This window comes from Sinohyriopsis cumingii, chromosome 15 (assembly GCF_028554795.1).
Source record: "Sinohyriopsis cumingii isolate HCF-2022 chromosome 15, ASM2855479v2, whole genome shotgun sequence".
NCBI lineage: Eukaryota > Metazoa > Mollusca > Bivalvia > Unionida > Unionidae > Sinohyriopsis > Sinohyriopsis cumingii.
In genome coordinates, this window is record NC_142975.1 from 96,734,856 (window position 1) to 96,760,826 (window position 25,971).

The 25,971-nt window shown below is 34.0% G+C and overlaps 1 protein-coding gene across 3 annotated transcripts in view; it reads left to right on the forward strand.

The window, feature by feature from the left end:
- The window catches only part of LOC149782365 (uncharacterized), a 106,967-nt gene that overhangs the window by 61,900 nt on the left and 19,096 nt on the right, over positions 1 to 25,971 (forward strand). For all 3 annotated transcript variants that reach the window (XM_089933739.1, XM_089933738.1, XM_089933741.1), the window contains 7 exons: positions 2,198 to 2,315; positions 4,789 to 4,949; positions 8,067 to 8,145; positions 19,748 to 19,824; positions 20,539 to 20,790; positions 24,274 to 24,399; positions 24,820 to 24,972. In XM_089933739.1, coding sequence (XP_089789865.1) covers positions 2,198 to 2,315; positions 4,789 to 4,949; positions 8,067 to 8,145; positions 19,748 to 19,824; positions 20,539 to 20,790; positions 24,274 to 24,399; positions 24,820 to 24,972 — 966 coding nt within the window. The remainder of the gene's footprint in view (positions 1 to 2,197; positions 2,316 to 4,788; positions 4,950 to 8,066; positions 8,146 to 19,747; positions 19,825 to 20,538; positions 20,791 to 24,273; positions 24,400 to 24,819; positions 24,973 to 25,971) is intronic.

Here is a 25,971-nt window from a genome sequence, read left to right on the forward strand (position 1 = left end):
GGAGGTTCAAGGTGACTGCGACTGAAAGAAGAATACATTAAGTCGGTACAATTTCAGTTCGCGACCATGTACCTTTACTAAAGGGGACACGGGTGGCATAGTGGTCTAAGACGTTCGCCTTTACAATCATTCACATCTCATATATGTTGGCGTGGGGTCAAGTCTCGACTTTTCCAGCTTGGATACTTGAGAAAGCGTGCAAGTAGTTTCCCTTGGATATCGGATTCTTCCCGGGTTCTTTCTTGACCATCTACACTGGCTGCCAAGTATAGCCTATCATGTGCTGAAAAATGGTGTAAACCCGCAGAAAAGACTAATCTTCGCCATCTGTATGTGGGTGGCTTGCACAATAAGTATTAAAAAATCGTTTTGGTTATGGGATCAAAGGTCAAATGTCATGGTCACAGTGACAAGAAAAATAATTGTTGCAGAGTAACTTTAGTTCCAGAGTAAATTCCGTGACCAAACTGTGTGTATGGAGTACATTAAGGGTGATAAGGACACCAGTGGATTATGGGGTCAAAATTTCATCGACGTTTAATTAGTACTTGCAAACTGGAACACACTAGATTACACTTACATTGTTGTCGAAGAGTTTCAGGTAATACGAGCATTTTAGTATCGTTAACAGCTGACACGTTAGAAACGTCTTACTTTAGCGATGGCGTTTTAGTTCACTTGCAAGCTGTGATATTTTTGGTAAAAACAGGAAAGAGAGGAATTCTGCCCTGTAAAGCAGATTACAAATCTATGCTTGCGCTTGCGTGAATGCCCCAAGTTGGCGAAATATTTCTGACACCGTATAAGATACAAAATGCAAACAATGTATTATAATGGCAATGAAGCTGTCAGTGTAAACAAAGATTTCAGAGCTTCGAGTTAGTTGTGTAAGAAAGGGTGTCTCGACGGTTGGATGAGGTGGTATTTTAAAATGATTTCAAGGATAAAGTTACAGGATATGGTTAATTGTCTGTGTCTTTCTTTTAGCCAAAATATATGTGCGTATTGCAGGGTTCCTGCAGTCATCGAAATCCTGGAAAAGTTTGTAAATTACAGAACAGCATTTCAGTGGCCTTGACGAGTCTTAAAATTTCCTTAAGTTTTTCCATGTTTTGGAAAAGTCGTGGAATTTGGTTATTTCTCATTATTTGGTCGCATGTTTGTTACCAATACAAACGTTTTACCATCCTACCTAACTTAGCTAATGGATTTGTTAGAGTAGGTTTTTTTTAGAACCTCAGACTACATCCGGGGATCTTGCTGCCATTCAAAGACATCATACCTGCGGCATTCAAAAGAGATGACCTATCTAATTGGATGAGGTATGCCCAAAACCAGCTGAAAAATGTGTTTGGGTTAACTATGCGTGTTAGGTATGTATTACAGGTCGCAATAGGTACTCATGAAATTGGCAAAAGTCTTGGAAACGTTTTGCAAAAGTCATGGAGTTAACATTTTTTAAAGATTGCAGGAACCCTCATATTATAACTACCATTATATTGTATCTTATTTTAAGAAATGGACATGTGGGTAATATAGCTAATATTATATCGTATCTTCTTTTAACCAATGGACTTTCGCGTAATATAACTAGTATTAGATCATATTTTCTTTTAACCAGTGGACATGTACGTAATATAACTAATATTATACCGTATTTTCTTTTAACCGGTGGACATATGTACATGTGTCAAAAACTGATAAATTACTAGTGTCTACTAGATGCATTTGCGAGGCTAAGTCACTAGTAGTCAGTAAAGAACGTGTTTATTCCACAGCAAGGCATACTTAGAGAAAGTCATCAGAATTTATGCTGATATAGACACCAAAATCTTTACTGAGAAGTTTTTATGTTATTGTCCTGAGATTAGTTTTTCCTTTTTTATTTCAAGCATCAAACACCATATATATTTAAACCTATCATATCTTATCCAATATGGCCGCCAGTGACATGAAAATGTATACGGTCTGTTTGCTTCCATCATAAAGTACCGTACTTGTGGTATTTCTGGCGCACCGTACTCTGAGGTTCATATGGCGCACACAATTTCCATCCGGTTCGCAAAGTAAATGGGAACGATGTCGGAAAGCGTGAGGCCTAGAAAGGGTTCATTCAGCCAAAAGGCCTTTATTTGGCCCTTAGGGCCTGTATTCTTCGTTGCGGTACTAACACATTTTGGTAATTCTTTGCTTTCAGGCCACGAGATGGAGAAATGTACATTTGCGGACCAAAGTTCCGGCTACTACTGTAAACAGTGCGGACAGCTGTCTTTCCAACCAAACGAAAATAGATGGGGAGATCAATGCAGACTCAGGTAAGCCCCTTTCCTACACGGTATATCGTGGATTGCGATAAGCCTTCGAATGTTCATTGTCGAAACAAATTATTCAGAACACGATCCATAGCATTTCCGGAACAATGTTCATAGAATTGTCGGAAATCTACTCAGAATTTAAAGTCTTCTGTCTCATATTGTCCTTTTTTAAACATATTAAGAAATATGGTGTTTATTTAAAAAGTGGACAGTTTCTTACAGTTTTGTCGTATAAATATCCTTTTTTCCATCTGTAAACTTCTTTGTTCGATATTTGAATAATTTCAAACGGTAAGATATTTTGACGAAATTTTACGCGCGTATGAATTGTTGGACTATGACCCCTTAAGTACCTTAACATAAGGGTCATAGCATAACTAATTCACAGTGCTGCTGTTAGCCGCATTCCCCTCCCCCCACATACTCTCACTCGTTTAGACATTTGATGCATTGCAAAGTTTAGAACGCATAGTAAGCGCTTTGACCCCGTTAAGAATAGTAGAACTAGTGCGGAAACAATGGCATAATGTTTCGTTGTTTATACTGTCTGCATCAATATAGCAATGAATAAAACTAGGCTGCAGACTTTTTAACACACATACAGTCAAGTATTCATGCTTTAAGAATGGTCTTGTGTCAGTATGCTATAATTTCAGCGTAGCATTCTTCCCATTAAGGAGTGCAGAGTAGTAGACAGCTCTTTCGAAAGTACAAAGAGGTGGTAACGGTTGGTATTTAGGAGCCGTGATTTTGACAAATCAATGGAAGTTTGTTGGAGCCTTCTTTCGGGTTGGGTTCAGTTTGAAGAATAATTGCTTTGGAACTATGTAGCTGTTGCCAAGAATCGGTTGGCAAGCGTACGCTAAAGGAGTAATACAAAATATACCGAGCAATACTGAAGACATTCTTCAGACCAACTTGAGCAAGAACTATTATTACAGTATTAAAATAAGTAATACACACCACGCATGAAGAGTTAATATAATAATGGTGGTGTAAATGTTGAGGATGTTGGTTTTGTTGTAGTTTGGTGTGGTGTTCTACGACACAACAACAAAAGTAGGTTATTTAATCCCAAGACAATTGAAGTAAAGTGTCTTGCTCAATGACACAACACAATAGCCGGCCTTCGCTGATGCACAGGTTGGATTAGATCCCCATCATTTCGGTCGAAAGGCTGGCACGCAAACCAATCTTGATGATGATGAAAATGGTAATGGCGACGACGTTGACGATAATAATGATAATTGTGGTTGTGTTGATTTTGATGATGGTGGTGGTGGTGATCGTTTTTGATGATAGTGGTGGTGGTGTAATTAGTAATACTAATTACTATTAGTAGTAATAGATAATAATAATAATAATAATAATAATAATAATAATAATAATGATGAGGACTTTGTATAGCGCCTAATCTTTAGAAGCTCTAAGCGCTTTACATCATTAGACAACACCTATAAGATAAAAATCACAATGATATGATTACAAAAACAAACACCATGAAATTAGAAAACATTAAAAAACATGCTGAGAATATTTAAGGTAGGAAACATTATTAGGTCTTTAAGTTTGTTCTTGCAGTCGAAATAAGTGAGCTTTGAGAGCCCTCTTGAATGATGACGAAGATGATCATGACAATTATAATGATGAAGAAAGCGAAGAGTGTGATGATTTTGACGATGATGACGACGATGACTTGATATAATTAGTGAAATCAATTAAAGTCTAAGTGAAATAACAGCATAGTTCATAATCATTTGAACTATAGCTGCGTCAACCGTGGACTGTTGGGACGCTAACTTTCTGTGTAATGGCGATTCTGTTGAAGTCTTACAAACAGAGTACTCATCTTCATATGTTAAAATAAGTAAAATTTGGCATCCATTCATTCATTTCATTTTCTCTTTGGCATCCACTCTTGCTATTCATTTTCTCTATGGCATCCAATCATTCATTTCGTTTTCTCTTTGGCATCCAGTCGTTCGTTTCATTCTCTCTTTGGCATCCAATCATTCATTTCGTTTTCTCTTCGGCATCCATTCATGCATTTCATTTTTTTCTTTTGCTTTTGATGGTCTTGTAAATTTATTTAATGCTTCAAGAAGCAGAAAATATTATACACTCGTAGAATATAACGCAGTTTGAAATGCTTGCTCATTTTCAACTCTGTTAATCAGTCTTATTCATTGATCTTCTGTTCATGATATCAGGTTCAGCGTCAGAGGTCATAAGCATATAATTCAGTATTGCACTTACTGGCATCTTGTGACTATATTTTCTCTGACATGCAAGAAAATATATTTGCTTCCAGATTTGGTGTGTAGGAGTTCCTCAAAAATATCAGATATGGTTTCAGTATTCGTCCATTAGTAATAATGAAAGAACAAAAGAAGTCGATTTATCATGAATATCTACAGTTACTTTACATAAGCCACATGGATGGACTTTTGTGTATATATTCATTTTATTTCAGGCGAGTCTGCACGAAGATGTACATGAAGTACAAGGAGCATGGAAGTAACATTAAGGACGCAGTGTGTGAATGTGACACGGGATACCATTTTGAGAATATAGACCAGAGAGCGTGCGTACCCAACAAAATATGTCCAAAAGGGTTTGGCCAGGGGCCATATGGTAAGGAATTTCCCTCGAAGAGTCCTTTAATTAAAGTTGAATTAATTTCCTCATAAATACTAGGAATTTTATAATTAAAATTATCACTTATTAATAAGTTTCTGTTTAGCTTTTGATTGAAATGAAAAGATGAAAACCTGATTTTGTGAAGGATGGAGGACAATATATCCACTAACGCCACAAAGATGTTACTTGTATTATAAATGAAGCCATTATGTCATGTCTGTTATATTTTAATGAAGACATGTCATGTCTGTGATATTGTAATGAAGACATGTCATGTCTGTGATATTGCAAATGTAGACATTATGCCATGTCAGATATATTATAAAGGAATACATTATGTCATGTCTTATTTTATAATGAAGACATTATATCATGTCTGTTATATTATAAAGGAATACTTTATGTCATGTCTGTTATATTATAAATGAACACATCATGTCATGTCTCATTTTATAATGAAGACATTATATCATGTCTGTTATATTATAAATGAACACATCATGTCATGTCTGTTATATTGCAGATGAAGACATTATGTCATGTCTGTTATATTGCCAATTAATACATTATGTCATGTCTGTTGTATTGCAAAATGAAGACATGTCATGGTAGGTTTAGCAGAGGTAGACATGAATCTGCATGGGTGGTGACATTGATTAGATGATAAAAGTTATTGTTTTGTTAGCCAAACTTTTTTTTGGATTGTGATATTAGTCTACTGCATTTCTCTTTCATATATGTGTTTTCTGAATCTTTTTGAACCAGAAATGCAGGGTCAAGGTCATTTGTTTTTATGCCCCATCTTGACAGTCATTTACATCCGTCCAGGTCTAGAATCTTGTTAGTTAGGCAGAAAATTTAGGTAACTTGTTTGATAACCAGTCAGATTTTTTAATCATAAAACTATATTTCAAGTTTTGACACATATTTGAACTTAATGGATTTTGATTTTTTGTTGTTGACAAAATGCATTGTTAGTACCAGTATGCAAAAACCACTTGCCCTGGTTAGATTTTCATGTCATTATAATATGTTTTGAAAAATAAATAAATAAAATTTGTGAACTTTTGATGATCAAAGACTTTCAGGATAATATTAGGACAGGGATGGAATATATTCTTTGCAAATACAAATCTGTCGGTTTTGCACATCTTAATGAATAAACCATATACTCCACTCCTTTCTAATGAATATGCCACATACTCCACTCCGTTCTAATGAATAAGCCATATACTCCACTCCTTTCTAATTAATATGCCATATACTCCATTCCTTTCTAATGAATAAGCCATATACTCCACTCATTTCTAATGAAAACATATGCTTCACTCCCATCTAATTAATAAACCATATACTCCACTCTTTTCTAATGAATAAATGATATACTCCACTCCTTTATAATGAATAAGCAATATACTCCACTCCTTTCTAATGAAAAAACTATATACTCCACTCCTTTCTAGTGAATAGACCATATACTCCACTCCTTTCTAGTGAATAGACCATATACTCCACTCCTTTACAATGAATAAACAATATACTCCTTTCTAACAAATATTGTTACATATATTTTATTTTATTTATATTTTATTTAATTGATTTCAAGTTTTTAAATCTTTTTATTTTAATTTCATTACAGGTCAAATAATGTAATTTTGTTTACTAGAAATTTGATATTTTCCAGAAAATTGAGTTTGACCTGATTCTTTTCCTAAACACCTAATAATAGAAACACTGTTTAATTTTGACTTAGTTTCTGACCTTGATTCAGAAATCACTTAAACAAGTAAACAACTTTCTATTATTTTATTATCAGAGTAAAATAATTGGTTTTTATCAAGGTCATACTGGGAGTACATTATTTTTAGGTGTAAAGAGCCTCTATTTTGTGTTTTCTGAAATTGCGCAGTATTTAGATTTAATAATGATGTTTAGAAAGATATTTCTCAGTTTAGGCTTTTATCATGGACACTGGAAAAGTGTTTGTTTGTGACCAGTTTGGAGTTATATTTTAATTTATATTCAAATTATTTGGAGTCTAAAAGATTAATTCTTTTTCCTGGAAATATTTTGAGTGCTCATGCAGAATTCTTGGACAAAGACATTTATTTAAATTTTATTTGGAAATTCAAACACTGGAATATTATTGCCTGTGGAATTAAAAGGACTTGTAGATGCTACAGCACCATAAAGGCTACAGTATATGTCATTGCCTTCCATTTTGGATTTTTTGTCAGGACTTGAACTTGAATTCATTAAAACATTTCATTATTAAGACTTCTAAAATTTAAATTGTGGATTATTATTGGATTATTTTTGGATTTGATTTTTATAATTGTAAGTTATCAGTTTTTCATTTTTGACATTGTTTTTCCAGGGAAATAAATTATTTGTTAAATTTTTCAAAGCTTGTTGTTTTCACTCTTTCTTTTGTTGCTCTTTATTAGAGCCTAAACACATAACATAAGAATATACTATATATCCCACACCTTATTAATGAATAAACTATTTATCCCACTCCTTTCCAATGAATATACTATATATTCCATGTCTTTCTGATTATTATATTATGTGTTCCATGAATTTCAGTGAACATTCAATATATACTCCATCCCTTTCAATAAATATACTATGTATTCCATACCTTTCTCATGAATATAATCATATTCCACACCTTTCAATGAATATACTATATGTATCCTAGGCCTTTCAGTGTATTTACTAGAGATTCCTAGCCTTTCAATGAATATAATATATATTCCACAGCTTTCTTATGAACATGAATTATATTCCATCCCTTTCAACATATTATTTTCATACGATAACAATCCATATACATTACGCACTTATATGTATACACCTCTTGTCTTCAGTCTATCCTTTGGGTAAGGGGAAGGTCAAGGTTGCTTAATTGAAATCTTGCTGTATGGCCCATGTATTGCATACCCTTTGATGTACTGATGTCATATTTTGCCTATAGCATCACTACTAAGAATGGCCCTTTTATTTGTCTTGTTCCTAATTATGATAATACTAGTATTTTGAGACTTTCCAAAATTTGCTTAGTGTTCATTATTCAAAAGATTCTGAGATCTTTTTCTTACATATCAGGTGTGTGTGAGAACTGCTTGGCAAAGGACATGTGGTCAGACTCAGTGGACCAATACGAGACTTGTAAGCCTTTGAGAAAGTAAGTGTATAAGATGTAATTCATTATCATATATTCTCACTTGTAAGTCAAATCCAACTGAAGATGACATAATCAATGACAGTGCAGATCAGGGTCTGTCTTGTTTTTCTACTTATTTCTCCAAACAAACTACATACACTCGGGTCTTTTTGGTACATTATGTGAATGCAGATATGGGTCTGGGCATTTTCAAAAGGACTCAACTTATAAGTTAGTATATGCAAAATATTATCTTGGTGTTTTAGTGTTTTCCATCTGTGTGTCTGTCTGACTTACCACATCACCTAAATCGCTGGTTGAAATTCACAAATCTTGATAGCTATCATGCTGTTTGTTAGATGTTATTCTTGACTTTCTCTTGAAGAGTCACTTGTAGGATGTGAAATGTCAGTTTTACAATTTTGTAGAATGAATAGAGTAGACTTGGATCTGTCAAGCATTATGTGGCAGATCACAAGTAGAAATAATAGAGTGGATTTGGATCTGTCAAGCATTATGTGGCAGATCACAAGTAGAAATAATAGAGTGGATTTGGATCTGTCAAGCATTGCATAACAGAAGACAAGTAAAATTGATTGAGTAGATTTGGATCTGTGAAGTATTGCACAACAGATGACAAGTAAAATTAATAGAGTAGATTTTGATCTGTGCGTATGTGATTAGGATTTTTAATGTAGCTTTAACAATTTTTCAGTCATATTGCTATGATGTCCGCAGTGTGGCAGTTTATAGTGATGTCTAGCACTGGGGCATCATATAACACTAACCTCTTAATGCTGAGTGCCTAGTGAGGCAGCTGTTAGTACCATTTTGGTAAGTCTTTGGTATGATTTGGCCGGGGATCGAACCCACGACCTCCCACTTTTGAGGCAGATGCTCTGGCCACTAGGCCAATGGAGCAGTCGATTTGGATCTGTCAAGTATTGCACAACAGATGACAAGTAAAATTAATAGAATAGATTTGGTTCTGTCAAGCGTTGCACAACAGATGACAAGTAAAATTAATAGAGTGGACTTGGATCTCTCAAACATTACATAACAGATGACTAGTAGAATTGACAGAGTATATTTAGATCCATCAAGCATTACATGGCAAATCACAAGTATAATTAATAGAGTGGATTCGGATCTGCTCGGCATTATATGATATGGCAAATCTAGGTATTTACTTTGCATGGATGTGCATTGTACTTACACAAAACTACATACATATTTTGTTCTGTGTTCGCAGAAAGAGCAAGTTTGCTATGGCATAAGGATATGTTGAGGTCATGGGTTGAGATGTATTCATCCACTATATCTGGGGACTGCACCAGATTTGGAACAAAGTGCATCATATTTATTATTTATCCCCTCTTTCACATGTTCCAAATATTATTATCTATACCATGCTGACTTGATAACAGTTTGGAATTTATACAAGTTTATTTTGGTGTATCTAAAAATATTGTGATGTGACCATCTGCGAAAACACCTGTTTAGTTCAATTCAGAAATATGGATTGAACATCCGTATCAGGCACTAAATCAACCATGTAAGAATACATATGTATGCAATAAACTTGTAAAATTCTGAACACCACTATCAACAGCCTCAGATATAGCATTTTTGACTTTTTTCTTTGTAACCAGATACAATCACCATATCACAAGCAGATGCAACTGCCACTTTGTAAGCAGATGCAATTGCCACTTTGTAAGCAGATGCAGTTGCCACTTTGTAAGCAGATGCAATTGCCACTTTGTAAGCAGATGCAATTGCCACTTTGTAAGCAGATGCAATTGCCACATTGTAAGCAGATATAATTGCCACATTTTAAGCATTTACAATTGCCACATTTTATGCAGATACAATCATCACATTGTAAGCAGAAGCAATTGCCACATTGTAAGCATATACAGTTGCTACATTGTAAGTAGATGCAATTTACCAAATTGTAAGCAGATAGTTATCAAGATGTAAGCAGATGGAATTGCCACAGTTTAAGCGTATACAGTTGCCACATTGTAAGCAGATGCAATTGCCACATTGTAAGCAGATGCATTTGCCAGAGTTTAAGCATATACAGTTGCCACATTGTAAGCAGATGCAGTTGCCACTTTGTAAGCAGATGAAATTGCCACATTGTAAGCAGATACAATTGCCACATCTATTAGTAAGCCTTTTCAGTTACATGACCTTAATGGACTGATGTACTTTATAAAAAATCCTGACCAAAGGTGTTCATAAATTTTGTCTTTTATACGCATTGTCATTGCTGAGCAAGATTTCACTCGATTTGGTTCTCTCTGGAAAAACATCATGAAGCCTGTATGAATGATTATGAGGTTTGTAACCATTTCAGTTTGGTGTGTTTAGACTGTACATTATAATGTTTATTACCTACTTTTCATATGTATATTTAAATACCTACTGTTCATACATATGTACATACACACACACTCAACATTCATCAGTACCAAAATATTTACTCCATGTTCAAAACCATGCATTAATTGAACATGAAAATTATCAACATACTTTGTCCCTTGCCAAAATCAGATTCCTTTTCTGAATCCTTGTGTTAAGGAAGGAGTGCAGCAAGCCAGTCTGTGTCTGGCAGCAACTCCCTACCACCTAGTGTTTGCCAATACATGACAGCCATATCATCGTCTTCTCCAACTCCTGATTTTGGCTTAGAATTAATACTATTTTCTTGCCAGAAGTGTGCAGAATGCTTGCTATTGACTGCATGAAATGGGGATCTTGTATTTAGTAAATGCATATCCATACATGTGGTAAAAATGTCTGGAACAGCCACCAAAGAGATTCTGTTTTTGCCTTCATTTCCAGAGAATTTTCAAAGTATATACAGTAGTGATGGAAATTCTTGAGGAATGTACTAGTCAGACTTGTAAGATTCAAAATTGTCTCTGTATTTTTTCCATGAACAAAGAATAGAAAAAATGAGTTTTTGTTTATTGCATAATAATGCATTCACCTTCAGTAATTTAATACATATAAATGTACTCATCTTTAATAATTTAAAATATAATATTACAAGCCAGGGGTCTTTACTTGACTGAGCAGTTGTCAAACCCTGGCACGATTCCTGCTAGAAGTCATAAGTTTACCCCAAATTTCCAAAGACTTCTATACAACTTCAGTTGTAAATTAGAAAGCCAGACATGTCCATTCTATACATAAACTTTATTCTAATCAGCACAAGACCACAGATTAAACAACCTGCCAAATATCTATCAACCGCACATCTGCATGGTTTCTCTTCATCAGGTTTTCATACCACCAGCCGTTCACTCCATAGAAACTATACGAGTTCCCCTAACACTGTGAACTATTTTAACCCCGCCACCATAGGCCAGTCAATGTATGCTTTCCAGGAACATTTCACCAATTAAACTGCACCACATTTGCCACCATGGCAATATAAACGGTATCTGCTGAGTCCCTTCTTATTTATTCCTTTGTGTAATTTACTGGTTTCCTACCGTAAATACTGCCACTGCAGTCACACCATCAATGTACAACACAAGATTTTAATATGGACCATCTTACTCCAGGGACATTCATTCGGTTTTGGCCGGAGTTCACTACTAGTGAACCATGGCATTATGGAAACTCACTATCACTTCACTCCGTGATGTTTGCTCCTAGTAACTGGTTAATTATTTCTGGCTAAGGATATTTCCATTTCGCCGAATTCCAATAATCACAAAAGTAATCACACAAACCTAAGAATTCCTTAAAATGTGGCACTATAACCATATGCATCCAACTTTATTACAATAATAACATATCTTTAGTAATTTAATATATAATGTACTCACCTTTAGTAATTTTGTAATATTTTCTGTTAGAACCAGCACTGTGTTGTGGAGGAATTAAAACACAGTTTCCAAAAGTACTACTACAGTATGGTGCAGAGAACACATTTTTATTAATCAACAATAAAATTATATTACTTGAGACTAACCTGACCTTTAGCAATATCAGACATAAAGACCTCAACAGTTTATAATTAGTTTTCAGTTTCAGTGTTATGGAAAAATTAATTTGTCATTATCATGTAAAAAAAGAAACATTTTGTTACACTTTTTATATTTCTCATTTCCTGAAAAAAAAGTTTATCAAAATGGAATGGAATTACTTCCAAACATTGTAAATCTTGCAAAAAACAATTTCAATTTGATTGAAAAAAATATGTATTATTTCCGCTTTGGAAGATTTATCAGTGTTGATTAAATTTCAGTACCTTTTTGTATTAGAAGGAAATGTCATCAAAGTCACTGTGTTTCATAAATGTGTAGGTACCCTCTCCTTCCATTTTTCCATTTTGTTATCCTTACTTTATGTTTATTGTATGTTTTATAAAGAATACACACCACCCTTCTCACAAGTTATGTATCATCATGTCTACCTCCCCCATACATTGTTATTAAAGTGTTTAGTTGTGGAACAGTACTCCCTCACTGTAAAGTACTGTATGTACCTGATACTTTGTTATTTAGGCGTTTAGTTGTGGTACAATACTCCCTCACTGTAATGTACTTACTCCATATTTTTTTAAAGTGTTTAGTTGTGGTACAGTACTCCCTCATTGTAAAATACCTACCCCATAGTTTGTTATTAAAGTGTTTAGTTTTGGTGCAGTACTGCCTCATTGTAAAGTACTTTAGTATAAGGTTATCCTTGTTATAAAATGGATATGGTCATGGATCCCTTTTACTATTTATAGTAACATTATGTACAAAATATTTATAGTAACATTATGTACAAAATACCTCAGTACAATCCAACCATATCTGTAAGGTTTCCCAATTTTACAGCTCCCATAATAACAATTATTTTGGGTATTTAAGATCCTTTTTCAGTATTTTACAATTAGATTTAATGATCTTGAGGAAGTGAGGATAATCGTCACTTTCTTTATTGACATTTAGTCTGTATATGTTATAATTCCACTGACCAGTAGTCTGTATATGTTATAATTCTACTGACCAATATGTTTCTTGTATTAGGCAGAGTAAATTATTGTTACAAAAATGCTTCATCATCATCGGTATGCAAATAGATTTGACATTTTTCTTGCATTTCACTGTTCCCCCAACCAGATCTTCTGGTATGGCCATACTGGCAACAAATGTCTTAATAGTATGGTGTACTTGACCATACTACCTTACTTGCACCACTGGTCATCATTTATTTTTCATTTAAGTCTTTTTTTTCTCTTTAAAACTCAGATTCAGGTAAATATGAATGATGAAAATAACAATAGTACAGTGCCATGAGTCTTTATGAAAACCTTATATAGTACAATACCATGAGCCTGTATGAAAATAGCAATAGTACAGTGCCATGAGCCTGTATGAAATAGCAATAGTACAGTGCCATGAGCCTGTATAAAAATAGGAATAGTACAGTGCCATGAGCCTGTATGAAATAGCAATAATACAGTGTCATGAACCTGATTGAAATAGCAATAGTTCAGTGCCAGAGTTTATATGTCAGTATTCAAAATAAAATGGTTCTATTCAGAATCTGTATATACAAAATGTAACAGAATCAGATGTTTTTGACATAATGAATTTTTTCTCCAAGTATTTCTTGGTCTTATTCAACGACTCTTGAGTGGGCTAATGAGATTTCCATCTTGCAAGGGTCTGATAAAAATACGTCATTGATCACTGTTGCCAGTAAAAAGCGTTTTAGTTCAAATTTGTTGACGTAAAAAATTAAAGACATTTGTCCCTGTCTTACTATTTATCTTGGCACATCTCCTACAGTCATTTTCTGTATGTTTTATAGACACACTTCTTGCAGTCATTCTACTGTACACTTTAGAGGCACACTTCTTGCAGTCATTCTACTGTACACTTTAGAGGCACACTTCTTGCAGTCATTCTACTGTACACTTTTGAAACACACTTCTTGCAGTCATTCTACTGTACACTTTAGAGGCACACTTCTTGCAGTCATTCTACTGTACACTTTTGAGACACACTTCTTGCAGTCATTCTACTGTACACTTTAGAGGCACACTTCTTGCAGTCATTCTACTGTACACTTTAGAGGCACACTTCTTGCAGTCATTCTACTGTACACTTTAGAGGCACACTTCTTGCAGTCATTCTACTGTACACTTTTGAGACACTTCTTGCAGTCATTCTACTGTACACTTTAGAGGCACACTTCTTGCAGTCATTCTACTGTACACTTTAGAGGCACACTTCTTGCAGTCATTCTACTGTACACTTTTGAGACACACTTCTTGCAGTCATTCTACTGTACACTTTAGAGGCACACTTCTTGCAGTCATTCTACTGTACACTTTGAGACACACTTCTTGCAGTCATTCTACTGTACACTTTAGAGGCACACTTCTTACAGTCATTCTACTGTACACTTTAGAGGCACACTTCTTGCAGTCATTCTACTGTACACTTTTGAGACACACTTCTTGCAGTCATTCTACTGTATACTTTAGAGGCACACTTCTTGCAGTCATTCTACTGTACACTTTTGAGACACACTTCTTGCAGTCATTCTACTGTACACTTTAGAGGCACACTTCTTGCAGTCATTCTACTGTACACTTTAGAGGCACACTTCTTGCAGTCATTCTACTGTACACTTTAGAGGCACACTTCTTGCAGTCATTCTACTGTACACTTTAGAGGCACACTTCTTGCAGTCATTCTACTGTACACTTTTGAGACACTTCTTGCAGTCATTCTACTTTACACTTTAGAGGCACACTTCTTGCAGTCATTCTACTGTACACTTTTGAGACACTTCTTGCAGTCATTCTACTGTACACTTTTGAGACACACTTCTTACAGTCATTCTACTGTACACTTTAGAGGCACACTTGCAGTCATTCTACTGTACACTTTAGAGGCACACTTCTTGCAGTCATTCTACTGTACACTTTTGAGACACTTCTTGCAGTCATTCTACTGTACACTTTAGAGGCACACTTCTTGCAGTCATTCTACTGTACACTTTTGAGACACACTTCTTGCAGTCATTCTACTGTATACTTTAGAGGCACACTTCTTGCAGTCATTCTACTGTACACTTTTGAGACACACTTCTTGCAGTCATTCTACTGTACACTTTAGAGGCACACTTCTTGCAGTCATTCTACTGTACACTTTAGAGGCACACTTCTTGCAGTCATTCTACTGTACACTTTAGAGGCACACTTCTTGCAGTCATTCTACTGTACACTTTAGAGGCACACTTCTTGCAGTCATTCTACTGTACACTTTTGAGACACACTTTTTGCAGTCATTCTACTGTACACTTTAGAGGCACACTTCTTACAGTCATTCTACTGTACACTTTAGAGGCACACTTCTTACAGTCATTCTACTGTACACTTTTGAGACACACTTCTTGCAGTCATTCTACTTTACACTTTAGAGGCACACTTCTTGCAGTCATTCTACTGTACACTTTAGAGGCACACTTCTTGCAGTCATTCTACTGTACACTTTTTAGACACTTTCTGAAGTCATTATACTGTTTGCTTTAGAGACACACTTCTTGTAGTCATTCTACTGTACACTTTAGAGACATATATGCTGAAGTCATTACACTGTACAACTTTAGAGACACTTTCTGCAATCATTCTACTGTATAACTTTAGAGACACACTTCCTGCAGTCGTTCTTCTGTAGAGACACACTTCCTTCAGTCATTATGTTGTACAGTTTAGAGATAACCCTTCATGTAATAATTCTACTGTACACTTTAGAGATGCACTTCCTTCAGTCATTCTGCTGTACACTTTAGAGACACACTTAAGTCATTTTGTTGTACAGTTTAGAGATAACACTTCATGTAATAATTCCACTGTACACTTTAGAGACACACGTTTTGCAATCATTCCACTGTACACTTTAGAGACACGTTTTGCAATCATTCCACTGTACACTTTAGAGACACACTTAAGTCATTTTGTTATACAGTTTAGAGATAACACTGTAATGATTCCACTGTACACGTTTTGCAATCATTCCACTGTACACTTTAGAGACACATTTTGCAATCATTCCACTGTACACTTTAGAGACACACTTAAGTCATTCTGTTATACAGTTTAGAGATAACACTTCATGTAATCATTCCACTGTACACTTTAGAGACACACATTTTGCAGTCATTCCACTGTACACTTTAGAGACACACATTTTGCAGTCATTCCACTGTATACTTATGAGGCACTTAAGTCATTTCACTGCCCCACTCATTAAGCATTATAAAGTAAGCAGAGACCAATGCAGGAAGCATGTCAAAATCAGCAATTGAAACTGACCATGGCTAGGCTAAACATGACTTCATGTCATCATTACAGTGACATATTAAATCACCATATCTCATCAGCCAATCAAATTGCTTTTCCTGATTTCAGTAGCTTCTCATGAACAATGTAATTGACATAGGATTTCACAAAAACATTTTTTGCAGTATTATTTCGGTATTGAATGAAAACTGGTCTTTATCTGACCACCAGCATCTCTATGCCATTGTGAAGTAGTCTGAAAACCAGATCTAATTATTGACTGAGGGGGTCAAGTCAGAGGTCACAGGCTGCATTTTTGTACTTTATTGAAGATATTAACACAGTTGCTTGCACATATTACGTACGGTACACACAAATTTTGATCAGACTCTGTATTCCATATTAAAGATGAATTTTGACCAAACTTTGTATTTCAAATTGCAAATGAATTTTGACCACACTGTTTTCATATGGCAGTGGAATTTAGACTGAACTGTAGACTTCATATTACAAAAGAATTTTGACCAGACTGTGTTATTTCATGTTACAAAAGAGTTTTGACTAGACTGTGTATTTCATTATTTTTCAGTAAACAAGTTCAGCACTCTGACATTGAATTCAAAGTCTAAGGTCTTTTTTAAATGTACTGGAGATTGTTATATTTTGTCTTTAATGACGCATTTTCATTTATCCATGCTCATGAAGAACTTGGAGAAACTTGGAAATCCAGGCGCGGAACAAAGTGGATTGTCATCTGTGGCTTGCAAAAATGACTTTAAATGATGTCAGTTCAATGTTTTTTTCCAAAGAAAAATGTAATTTATGGATAAGCAAATCTTAGCATGCAGGTATCTGCTGACAGTATCTGAGATTATGTTGGTGATCATCTTTCCTTAATAACATGTCTAAGGTCAAAAGCTGTGACAAATTTTGTTCTACAAATATGAACCTTTTTACTCAGACATATAATAAAATATGTTTGCTGTTAAATTAGGTATGATGGAATAACTGAGATGATTTCAATGATCACTAGTTAAATGATTTAAGGAATACAGAAACAGACTTGTAAATTAGTACCTTCAAGGGTCTCTTGTTTTGTGCTGCTACATAGCTAATACAACTTGATAATGTGGATTATTTAGCTAATACAACTTGATAATGCGGATTACTTAGCTAATACAACTTGATAATGCGGAATACTTAGCTAATACAACTTGATAGTGCTGATTACTTGGCTAATACAATTTGATAATGCTGATTACTTAGCTAATACAACTTAATAATGCTGATTACTTGGCTAATACAGTTTGATAATGTGGATTACTTAGCTAATACAACTTGATAATGATGATTACTTAGCTAATACAACTTTATAATGATGATAACTTAGCTAATGCAACTTGATACTGCGGATTACTTAGCTAATACAACTTGATAATGCAGATTACTTAGCTAATACAAATTGATAATGCAGATTACTTAGCTAATACAACTTGATAATGATGATTACTTAGCTAATACAATATGAGAATGCTGATTACTTAGCTAATACAACTTGATAATGCAGATTACTTAGCTAATACAACTTGATAATGCTGATTACTTAGCTAATACAACTTGATAATGCAGATTACTTAGCTAATACAACTTGATAATGCTGATTACTTAGCTAATACAACTTGATAATGCAGATTACTTAGCTAATACAACTTGATAATGATGATTACTTAGCTAATACAACTTGATAATGCTGATTACTTAGCTAATACAACTTGATAATGCAGATTACTTAGCTAATACAACTTGATAATGCTGATTACTTAGCTAATACAACTTGATAATGATGATTACTTAGCTAATACAACTTGATAATGATGATTACTTAGCTAATACAACTTGATAATGCTGATTACTTAGCTAATACAAATTGATAATGCAGATTACTTAGCTAATACAACTTGATAATGATGATTACTTAGCTAATACAACTTGATAATGCAGATTACTTAGCTAATACAACTTGATAATGCTGATTACTTAGCTAATACAACTTGATAATGCAGATTACTTAGCTAATACAAATTGATAATGCAGATTACTTAGCTAATACAACTTGATAATGCTGATTACTTAGCTAATACAACTTGATAATGCTGATTACTTAGCTAATACAACTTGATAATGCAGATTACTTAGCTAATACAAATTGATAATGCAGATTACTTAGCTAATACAACTTGATAATGCTGATTACTTAGCTAATACAATTTGATAATGCTGATTACTTAGCTAATACAAATTGATAATGCAGATTACTTAGCTAATACAAATTGATAATGCAGATTACTTAGCTACTATAACTTGATAATGCAGATTACTTAGCTAATACAACTTGATAATGTGGATTACATAGCTAATACAACTTGATAATGCAGATTACTTAGCTAATACAACTTGATAATGATGATTACTTAGCTAATACAACTTGATAATGTGGATTACATAGCTAATACAACTTGATAATGCAGATTACTTAGCTAATACAACTTGATAATGCAGATTACTTAGCTAATACAACTTGATAATGCTGATTACTTAGCTAATACAACTTGATAATGCTGATTACTTAGCTAATACAACTTGATAATGCTGATTACTTAGCTAATACAACTTGATAATGATGATTACTTAGCTAATACAACTTGATAATGATGATCACTTAGCTACTATAACTTGATAATGCTGATTACTTAGCTAATACAACTTGATAATGCTGATTACTTAGCTAATACAACTTGATAATGATGATTACTTAGCTAATACAACTTGATAATGATGATTACTTAGCTAATACAACTTGATAATGCTGATTACTTAGCTAATACAACTTGATAAGGATGATTACTTAGCTAATACAACTTGATAATGATGATTACTTAGCTAATACAACTTGATAATGATGATTACTTAGCTAATACAACTTGATAATGATGATTACTTAGCTAATACAACCTGATAATGATGATTACTTCTGTGCAAACTATATTTGCCCATTAAGGAAGTTTTAAGACACATTATTCCATACTTGCTATATTTCTATACAGTGGTTGACTTTTGTTTCACATTGAGGTTGGTGGGGTTATGTGTATGGATGGGTGTTTGCAACAGGATAATGATCTAGCCCTAATAATGTCTCACAGAAGGATAATTATTCATAATGGTCATTAAATTTGTGTTTTTTATCAGACATTAAATCTATACAAATTGATTACCAATGACAAGATATGAATTTACTTTATATTTGGTAACTTTCAGTTGTGCAAAGGAAAACAGATGTGTGATTGAAAAAAGCAATGGTACAAAGGATAACAGATGTGGACCAGTTGTAAAAGGTAAAATTATTCAATGTTAATTACTATTATACAAGGTTAATTATGATTATTCAAGGTTAATTACTATTTTACAAGGTTAATTACAATACACATTATGTGGGGCCCAGAGTGGCCAAATGATATAAAGAGCTTACCATTCCAGATAACTGCCATCTCATAGCTGTGTCTGGATTTGAATCTCAGGCTTGGTTAAAGTGGGCACATGAGAAAGCTTTCCAGTAGCTTCTCGTGGGTCAGTGGTTCTTCTGGGAGTTTTCCCAGGTTATTCCTCCACCAATTATACTAGCTTCCAAGTATAGCCTTGTAATGAGAAATGGCATTAAACCCCATAACAGCATAACAACACTACCACCTTCTGTAGATCAGGGCATCATCAGGTGTACAATTACAAGTCATAATTATGGGATAGTAAGCAGGTGAAATCTTATGGGACACTATACAACTGAAATATTAGGGAAAATATGTACCATATATATAATATAGCATAATGTACAATTGAAATATTGATAATTCTGTACATCTCACTTGAGGCATATATTTCATTGATAATTCTGTACATCTCACTTGAGGCATATATTTCATTGATAATTCTGTACATCTCACTTGAGGCATATATTTCATTCATGATTCTCTGTGTCTCACTTTAGGCATGTACTGAAATTTATAATTCTATGCATTTCCTTACACTAAAGATCTGTGTTTGTTTTCTTGTAGACATCACAGACTGTGATAGCATTATTTACGAACAACAGGAAGCCAGCAAATCGTCAATGGATACTAACACCATAATTGGGGCAGTCCTCGGCTCGGTTTGTTTAGTGGGTATTATTGTCATCATAGTTATCCTATGCATCAGACGGAGAAACAGGGGCAGGGGTAAGCAGCAATTAACAAAGGAGCAACTGGATGAAACGCTAGAACATATGCTGAAACGTTCCAGGAAAGACGAATTTTACTGTAAAAAAGGTACAATTTGTGTTTTATAGTGCAATATTTTTATGCTGTTCCGTATTCTAGTCCTTTTGCTGAGAATTATAAAGCTATTAATGTACCTAAGACCAAGCAACCACCCAACAGTCATGTTGTCCATTTTCTCAAAATGATATAGCGAATAATATGTTATAAATATTATTAAAACCAAGCAAAAAAGCCACCCAACCAGTGGTATTATATTCCATTTCCACTGCATGATGCTTCCAATAACATGTTCAGAGAGCAATTAAAACCAGGCAAGCAAACAATCAACAGTATTATAGTCAATATTATAAATCAGTATTATACTCCTCAAAGTGAGTTTTCAGCTCAGTGAACAAAACTTTGTAATATTTAAACTGAGTTGCTATTTAAGGAACCTAAGTGATCATCTTCAGAGAACTACACAAAATCAGGGAGATATAAAGTCTAGTAGTTTTTGTTAAATTATTAGAAATGACACAAAATCAGTCAGATCTTGAATCTATAAGTTTTTTGCTAAATTGTTAGAAATGACACAAAATCAGTTAGATCTCAAATCTAGTAGTTTTTTGTTAAATTGTTAGAAATGACACAAAATCAGTCAGATCTTGAGTCGAGTATTTTTTGTTAAATTGTTAGAAATGACACACAGTCAGGGAGATCTCAAGTCTAGTATTTTTTGTTAAATTGTTAGAACTGACACAAAATCAGCCAGATTTCAAGGCAAGTATTTGTGTTGTTAAATTGTTAGAAGTGACACAGAATCAGGGAGATCTCAAGTCCAGTATGTTTTGTTAAATTGTTACAAATGACACAAAATCTAATGTATCTCAATTTGAGTAGTTTTTGGTTAAATTGTTAGAAATGACACAAAATCAGTCAGATCTCGAGCCTCATTGTTTTTGGTTAAATTGTTAGAAATGACACAAAATCAGCCAGATCTTGAATCTTTTATTTTTACTTAAATTGTCCGAAATGACACAAAATCAGGGAGATCTCGAGTCTAGTAGGTTTTGGTTAAATTGTTAGAAATTACACAAAATCAGGGAGATCTCGAGTCTAGTGATTTCTGTTAAATTTTTAGAAATGATACAAAATCTAGGAGAGCTCAGATTGAATAGTTTTTTGTTAAATTGTTAGAAATGATACAAAATTTAGGAAATCTCAAGTCTAGTAGTTTTGGGTTAAATTGTTAGAAATGACATAAAAACCAGGGAGATCTCAAGTCTAGTAGCTTTTGTTAAATTGTTAGAAATGGTACAAAATTTAGGAGATCTCAAGTCTAGTAATTTTTGTTAAATTGTTAGAAATGACACAAAATCAGTGAGATCTCGAGACTTGTAGTTTTTTGTTAAATTGTTGGAAATGATAAAAAATTTAGGAGATCTCAAGTCAAGCATATTTTGGTTAAATTGTTAGAAATGACACAAAATCAGCCAGATTTCAAGTCAAGTATTTTGTTTGTTAAATTGTTAGAAATGACACAAAATCAGGGAAATCTCAAGTCCAGTATGTTTTGTTAAATTGTTACAAATGACATAGAATCTAATATATCTCAATTTGAGTAGTTTTTGGTTAAATTGTTAGAAATGACACAAAATCAGTCAGATCTCGAGCCTCATTGTTTTTGGTTAAATTGTTAGAAATGACACAAAATCAGGGAGATCTGAAGTCTAGTAGTTTTTGTTATAGTGTTAGAAATGACACAAAATCAGGGAGATCTCAAGTCTAGTATTTTTTGTTAAATTGTTAAAAATGACGCAAAATCTAATAGATCTCAATTTGAGTAGTTTTTGGTTATGTTGTTAGAAATGATACAAAATCAGCCAGATCTCGAGTCTTGTAGTTTTTTGTTAAATTGTTAGAAATGACACAAAATCAGTCAGATCTTAAGTCTAGTATTTTTTGTTAAATGGTTAGAAATGACACAAAATGTAGGAGATTTCAAAATTTAGGAGATCTCAAATCTAATACTTTTTGGTCAAATTGTTAGAAATGACACAAAATCAGGGAGATCTCGGGTCTTGTAGTTTTTTGTTATATTGTTAGAAATGACACAAAATTTAGGATATCTCAAGTCTTGTTAGTTTTTTTGTTAAATTGTTAGAAATGACACAAAATCAGGGAGGTCTCGAGTCTTGTAGTTTTTTGTTATATTGTTAGAAATGACACAAAATTTAGGATATCTCAAGTCTTGTAGTTTTTTTTTAAACTGTTAGAAATGACACAAAATTTAGATCTCAAGTCCAGCAATTTTTTTAAATTGTTAGAAATGACACAAAATCTTGGAGATCTCAGGTCTAGTAGTTTTTTGTTAAAGTGTTAGAAATGGCAACTCTCCAGCAGGAGTGACTTGAATGTATGATCTTTGTACAAAGTAACATTATTAATTTACTTCAGTTTAAGTCTTTGACTCTCACCATGAAATTTGTATAAATAAGTACGTTATAGTCCTGGTTTATGCAAGTAATTGCCCTGATTTACTGATTTATAATTTGTTCTTGATATATGGATGTGACAATATTTGTATTAACGTGATTGGTACAGGCATCAAAGTAACTATTTTCTCTTTTGTATTTGGCTCATATCTCAGAAAGTCTTGACTGTGCATTTATGTAACTTGATGGTAGGAACATTTTCAACACATCCATTTCAAGGATAAAGGTAGCACATGGTGACCTAACATTTTTGTCTCGTATTTCTCAAAATAGTAATTGCGGGTATTTCAGATGGCATTTGGACTTGATATGAGGCAAGCTCATATAATGGGAGATAACTCATTCAGCTAATAAAAATACAAGATTAGACCTTAGGGGGATTAACTTCTCTAATATAATTTGATATCTATCAGATTAAGGTCTTAAAAAAACAGGATCATGTCCTTAAAAGTTCTCTTCAAAGGTATTGCTTCTATATTTTTATTTCTTAAATTTGTTCTCTCAGATTATTGTTTACATTTTATTATAAATAGATTATTGAAAAAGATAAATAAGACATGATTATCAATAGCTCTTTATTTATTTTCATTTCTCTGATCATTTTTAATCTTTTATATCTGGAAATTCCAAGCTGTCAATAATATTAGTAATTTTGTTTTATTTGAAATAGCTTTTATATTTACCTTGAAGTTCTTTCTTTGTACAATTTACATATGTTGTCATCAAACTTTACATTTGGAAGATTGAATATCACACCTGTTAGCAACTAAGTAATAGTGACCTACTTTTTTGTTCTAGCAACAGCTTTAGGATTTTCAGGAAAATTTGCTGGCAAAATAGATAGGTTTATGTATTCCATTAATTATTGTTTGATTGTATGTTGGACGTCACATTGAAACGGCTAAGGTACCTGTGAAAGTTAAAAATCAAAGCCAATTAATTTCTCCTTGAATTTATTCATAGTAATTAACATACCGGTACTAATTAAAAGGATGAAAATATGTTCAGTCTGAAGTTTTATCTGTCTCAATGTTAATATCATTCTATATTTTCTTAGTTCTGACAATGTCCCAGAAAGAAATAGAAGACAGAATAGATCGACAAATTTGGACCCTTGCTCAAGAATTATTCAGAAACCATCCACAACCTGCCAAGTATGAAGTTACTGTTGAAAAATATAAAGGTATGTATAACTGGTACAAAAACATTTATTCATAAAACAATAGTGTAAAATCAAGTAAATAAGTAAATGTACTTTTATTTAAATTAGTGAGGGTGGTAGGTATTTTTTGTGTACATTTATCATTATCTACCATGGTACAAGCCTTGGTTTGGGAAATGTAGGTATGTGAGAAAGCTTGCCAGTAGTGTCCATTAGGTCAGTGGTTCTTCCCTAGGTTTTCCTCTGGTCTTTCTTGGCTGCCATGTATCATGTGCAGAAAAATGGTATGAAACACACAAAAGCCAAACCAGTATTGCAACAAAACATTATATGGTTGTATGTGTATTGAACAAAAGTTGATATAGTTGGATGTCGATTATATAGAAATTAATATGGTATGGTAATATTTGTACATAATATGGTCTGTGATTTTTGTTATAGGAAGCCAACATAAATTTGCAGTGAATGGGTACCTACAGGATTGGCGGGTATGGAAAGGCGATACAGCGGAGGCCTTGGAACATGTAATAAACTGTTTAAAGCAGTGTAAGAGGGAGGACATTATATATGAAATATGCAGCAAAGTACACCAAGGTAAATATTGTAACACCTTAAATTCATGGTGTACCAATTTTCATGCTGTTTATGGGTAAGTTAATTACAACTTCAGAGTTGCAATTAAAAATGAACTAAGCTGATATTCAAAGCATGCCACCACATCCCCAGTTTCCACATACATTGGTAAAGCATACCAGCACACCCGCAGTTGCTACTTACATTGGTAAAGCATACCACCACACCCACAGTTGCCACAGGCATTGGTAAAGCATATCACCACACCCCTGTTGCCATATACAATGGTAACGTATACCACCACACACCCAGTTGCCACATACATTGGTAAAGCATATCACCACACCCCTGTTGCCACATACATTGGTAAAGCATATCACCACACCCCTGTTGCCACATTCATTGGTAAAGCATATCCCCACACCCCTGTTGCCAATTAGTGGTAAAGCATACCACCACAATCCCAGTTGCCATGTACATTGGTAAAGCATACCACCACACCTCCAGTTTCCATGTACATTGGTAAAGCATACCACCACACCTGCTGTTGCCACATACAGTGGTAAAGTATACCACCACATCCCTGTTGCCATATACAATGGAAAAGCTTACCACCACACACCCTGTTGCTACATACAATGGTAAAACATATTACCATACTGTGTTGCCACATGCAATGTTAAATCATATCACCAAACTCCCTGTTGTCACATACAATGGTAAAACATACCACCACACCCCTGTTGCCACAAGCAATGGTAAAACATACCACCACACCCCTGTTGCCATATACAATGGTAAAGCGTATCACCACACCCCTGTTGCCATATACAATCAAAAAGCATACCACCACATCCCTGCTGCCATATTCAATGGTAAAGCATGCCACCACACCCCTGTTGCCATATACAATGGTAACGCATACCACCACACCCCTGTTGCAACATACAATGGTAAAACATACCATCACACTGTGTTGCCATATGCAATGGTAAAACATACCACCACACTACCTGTTGC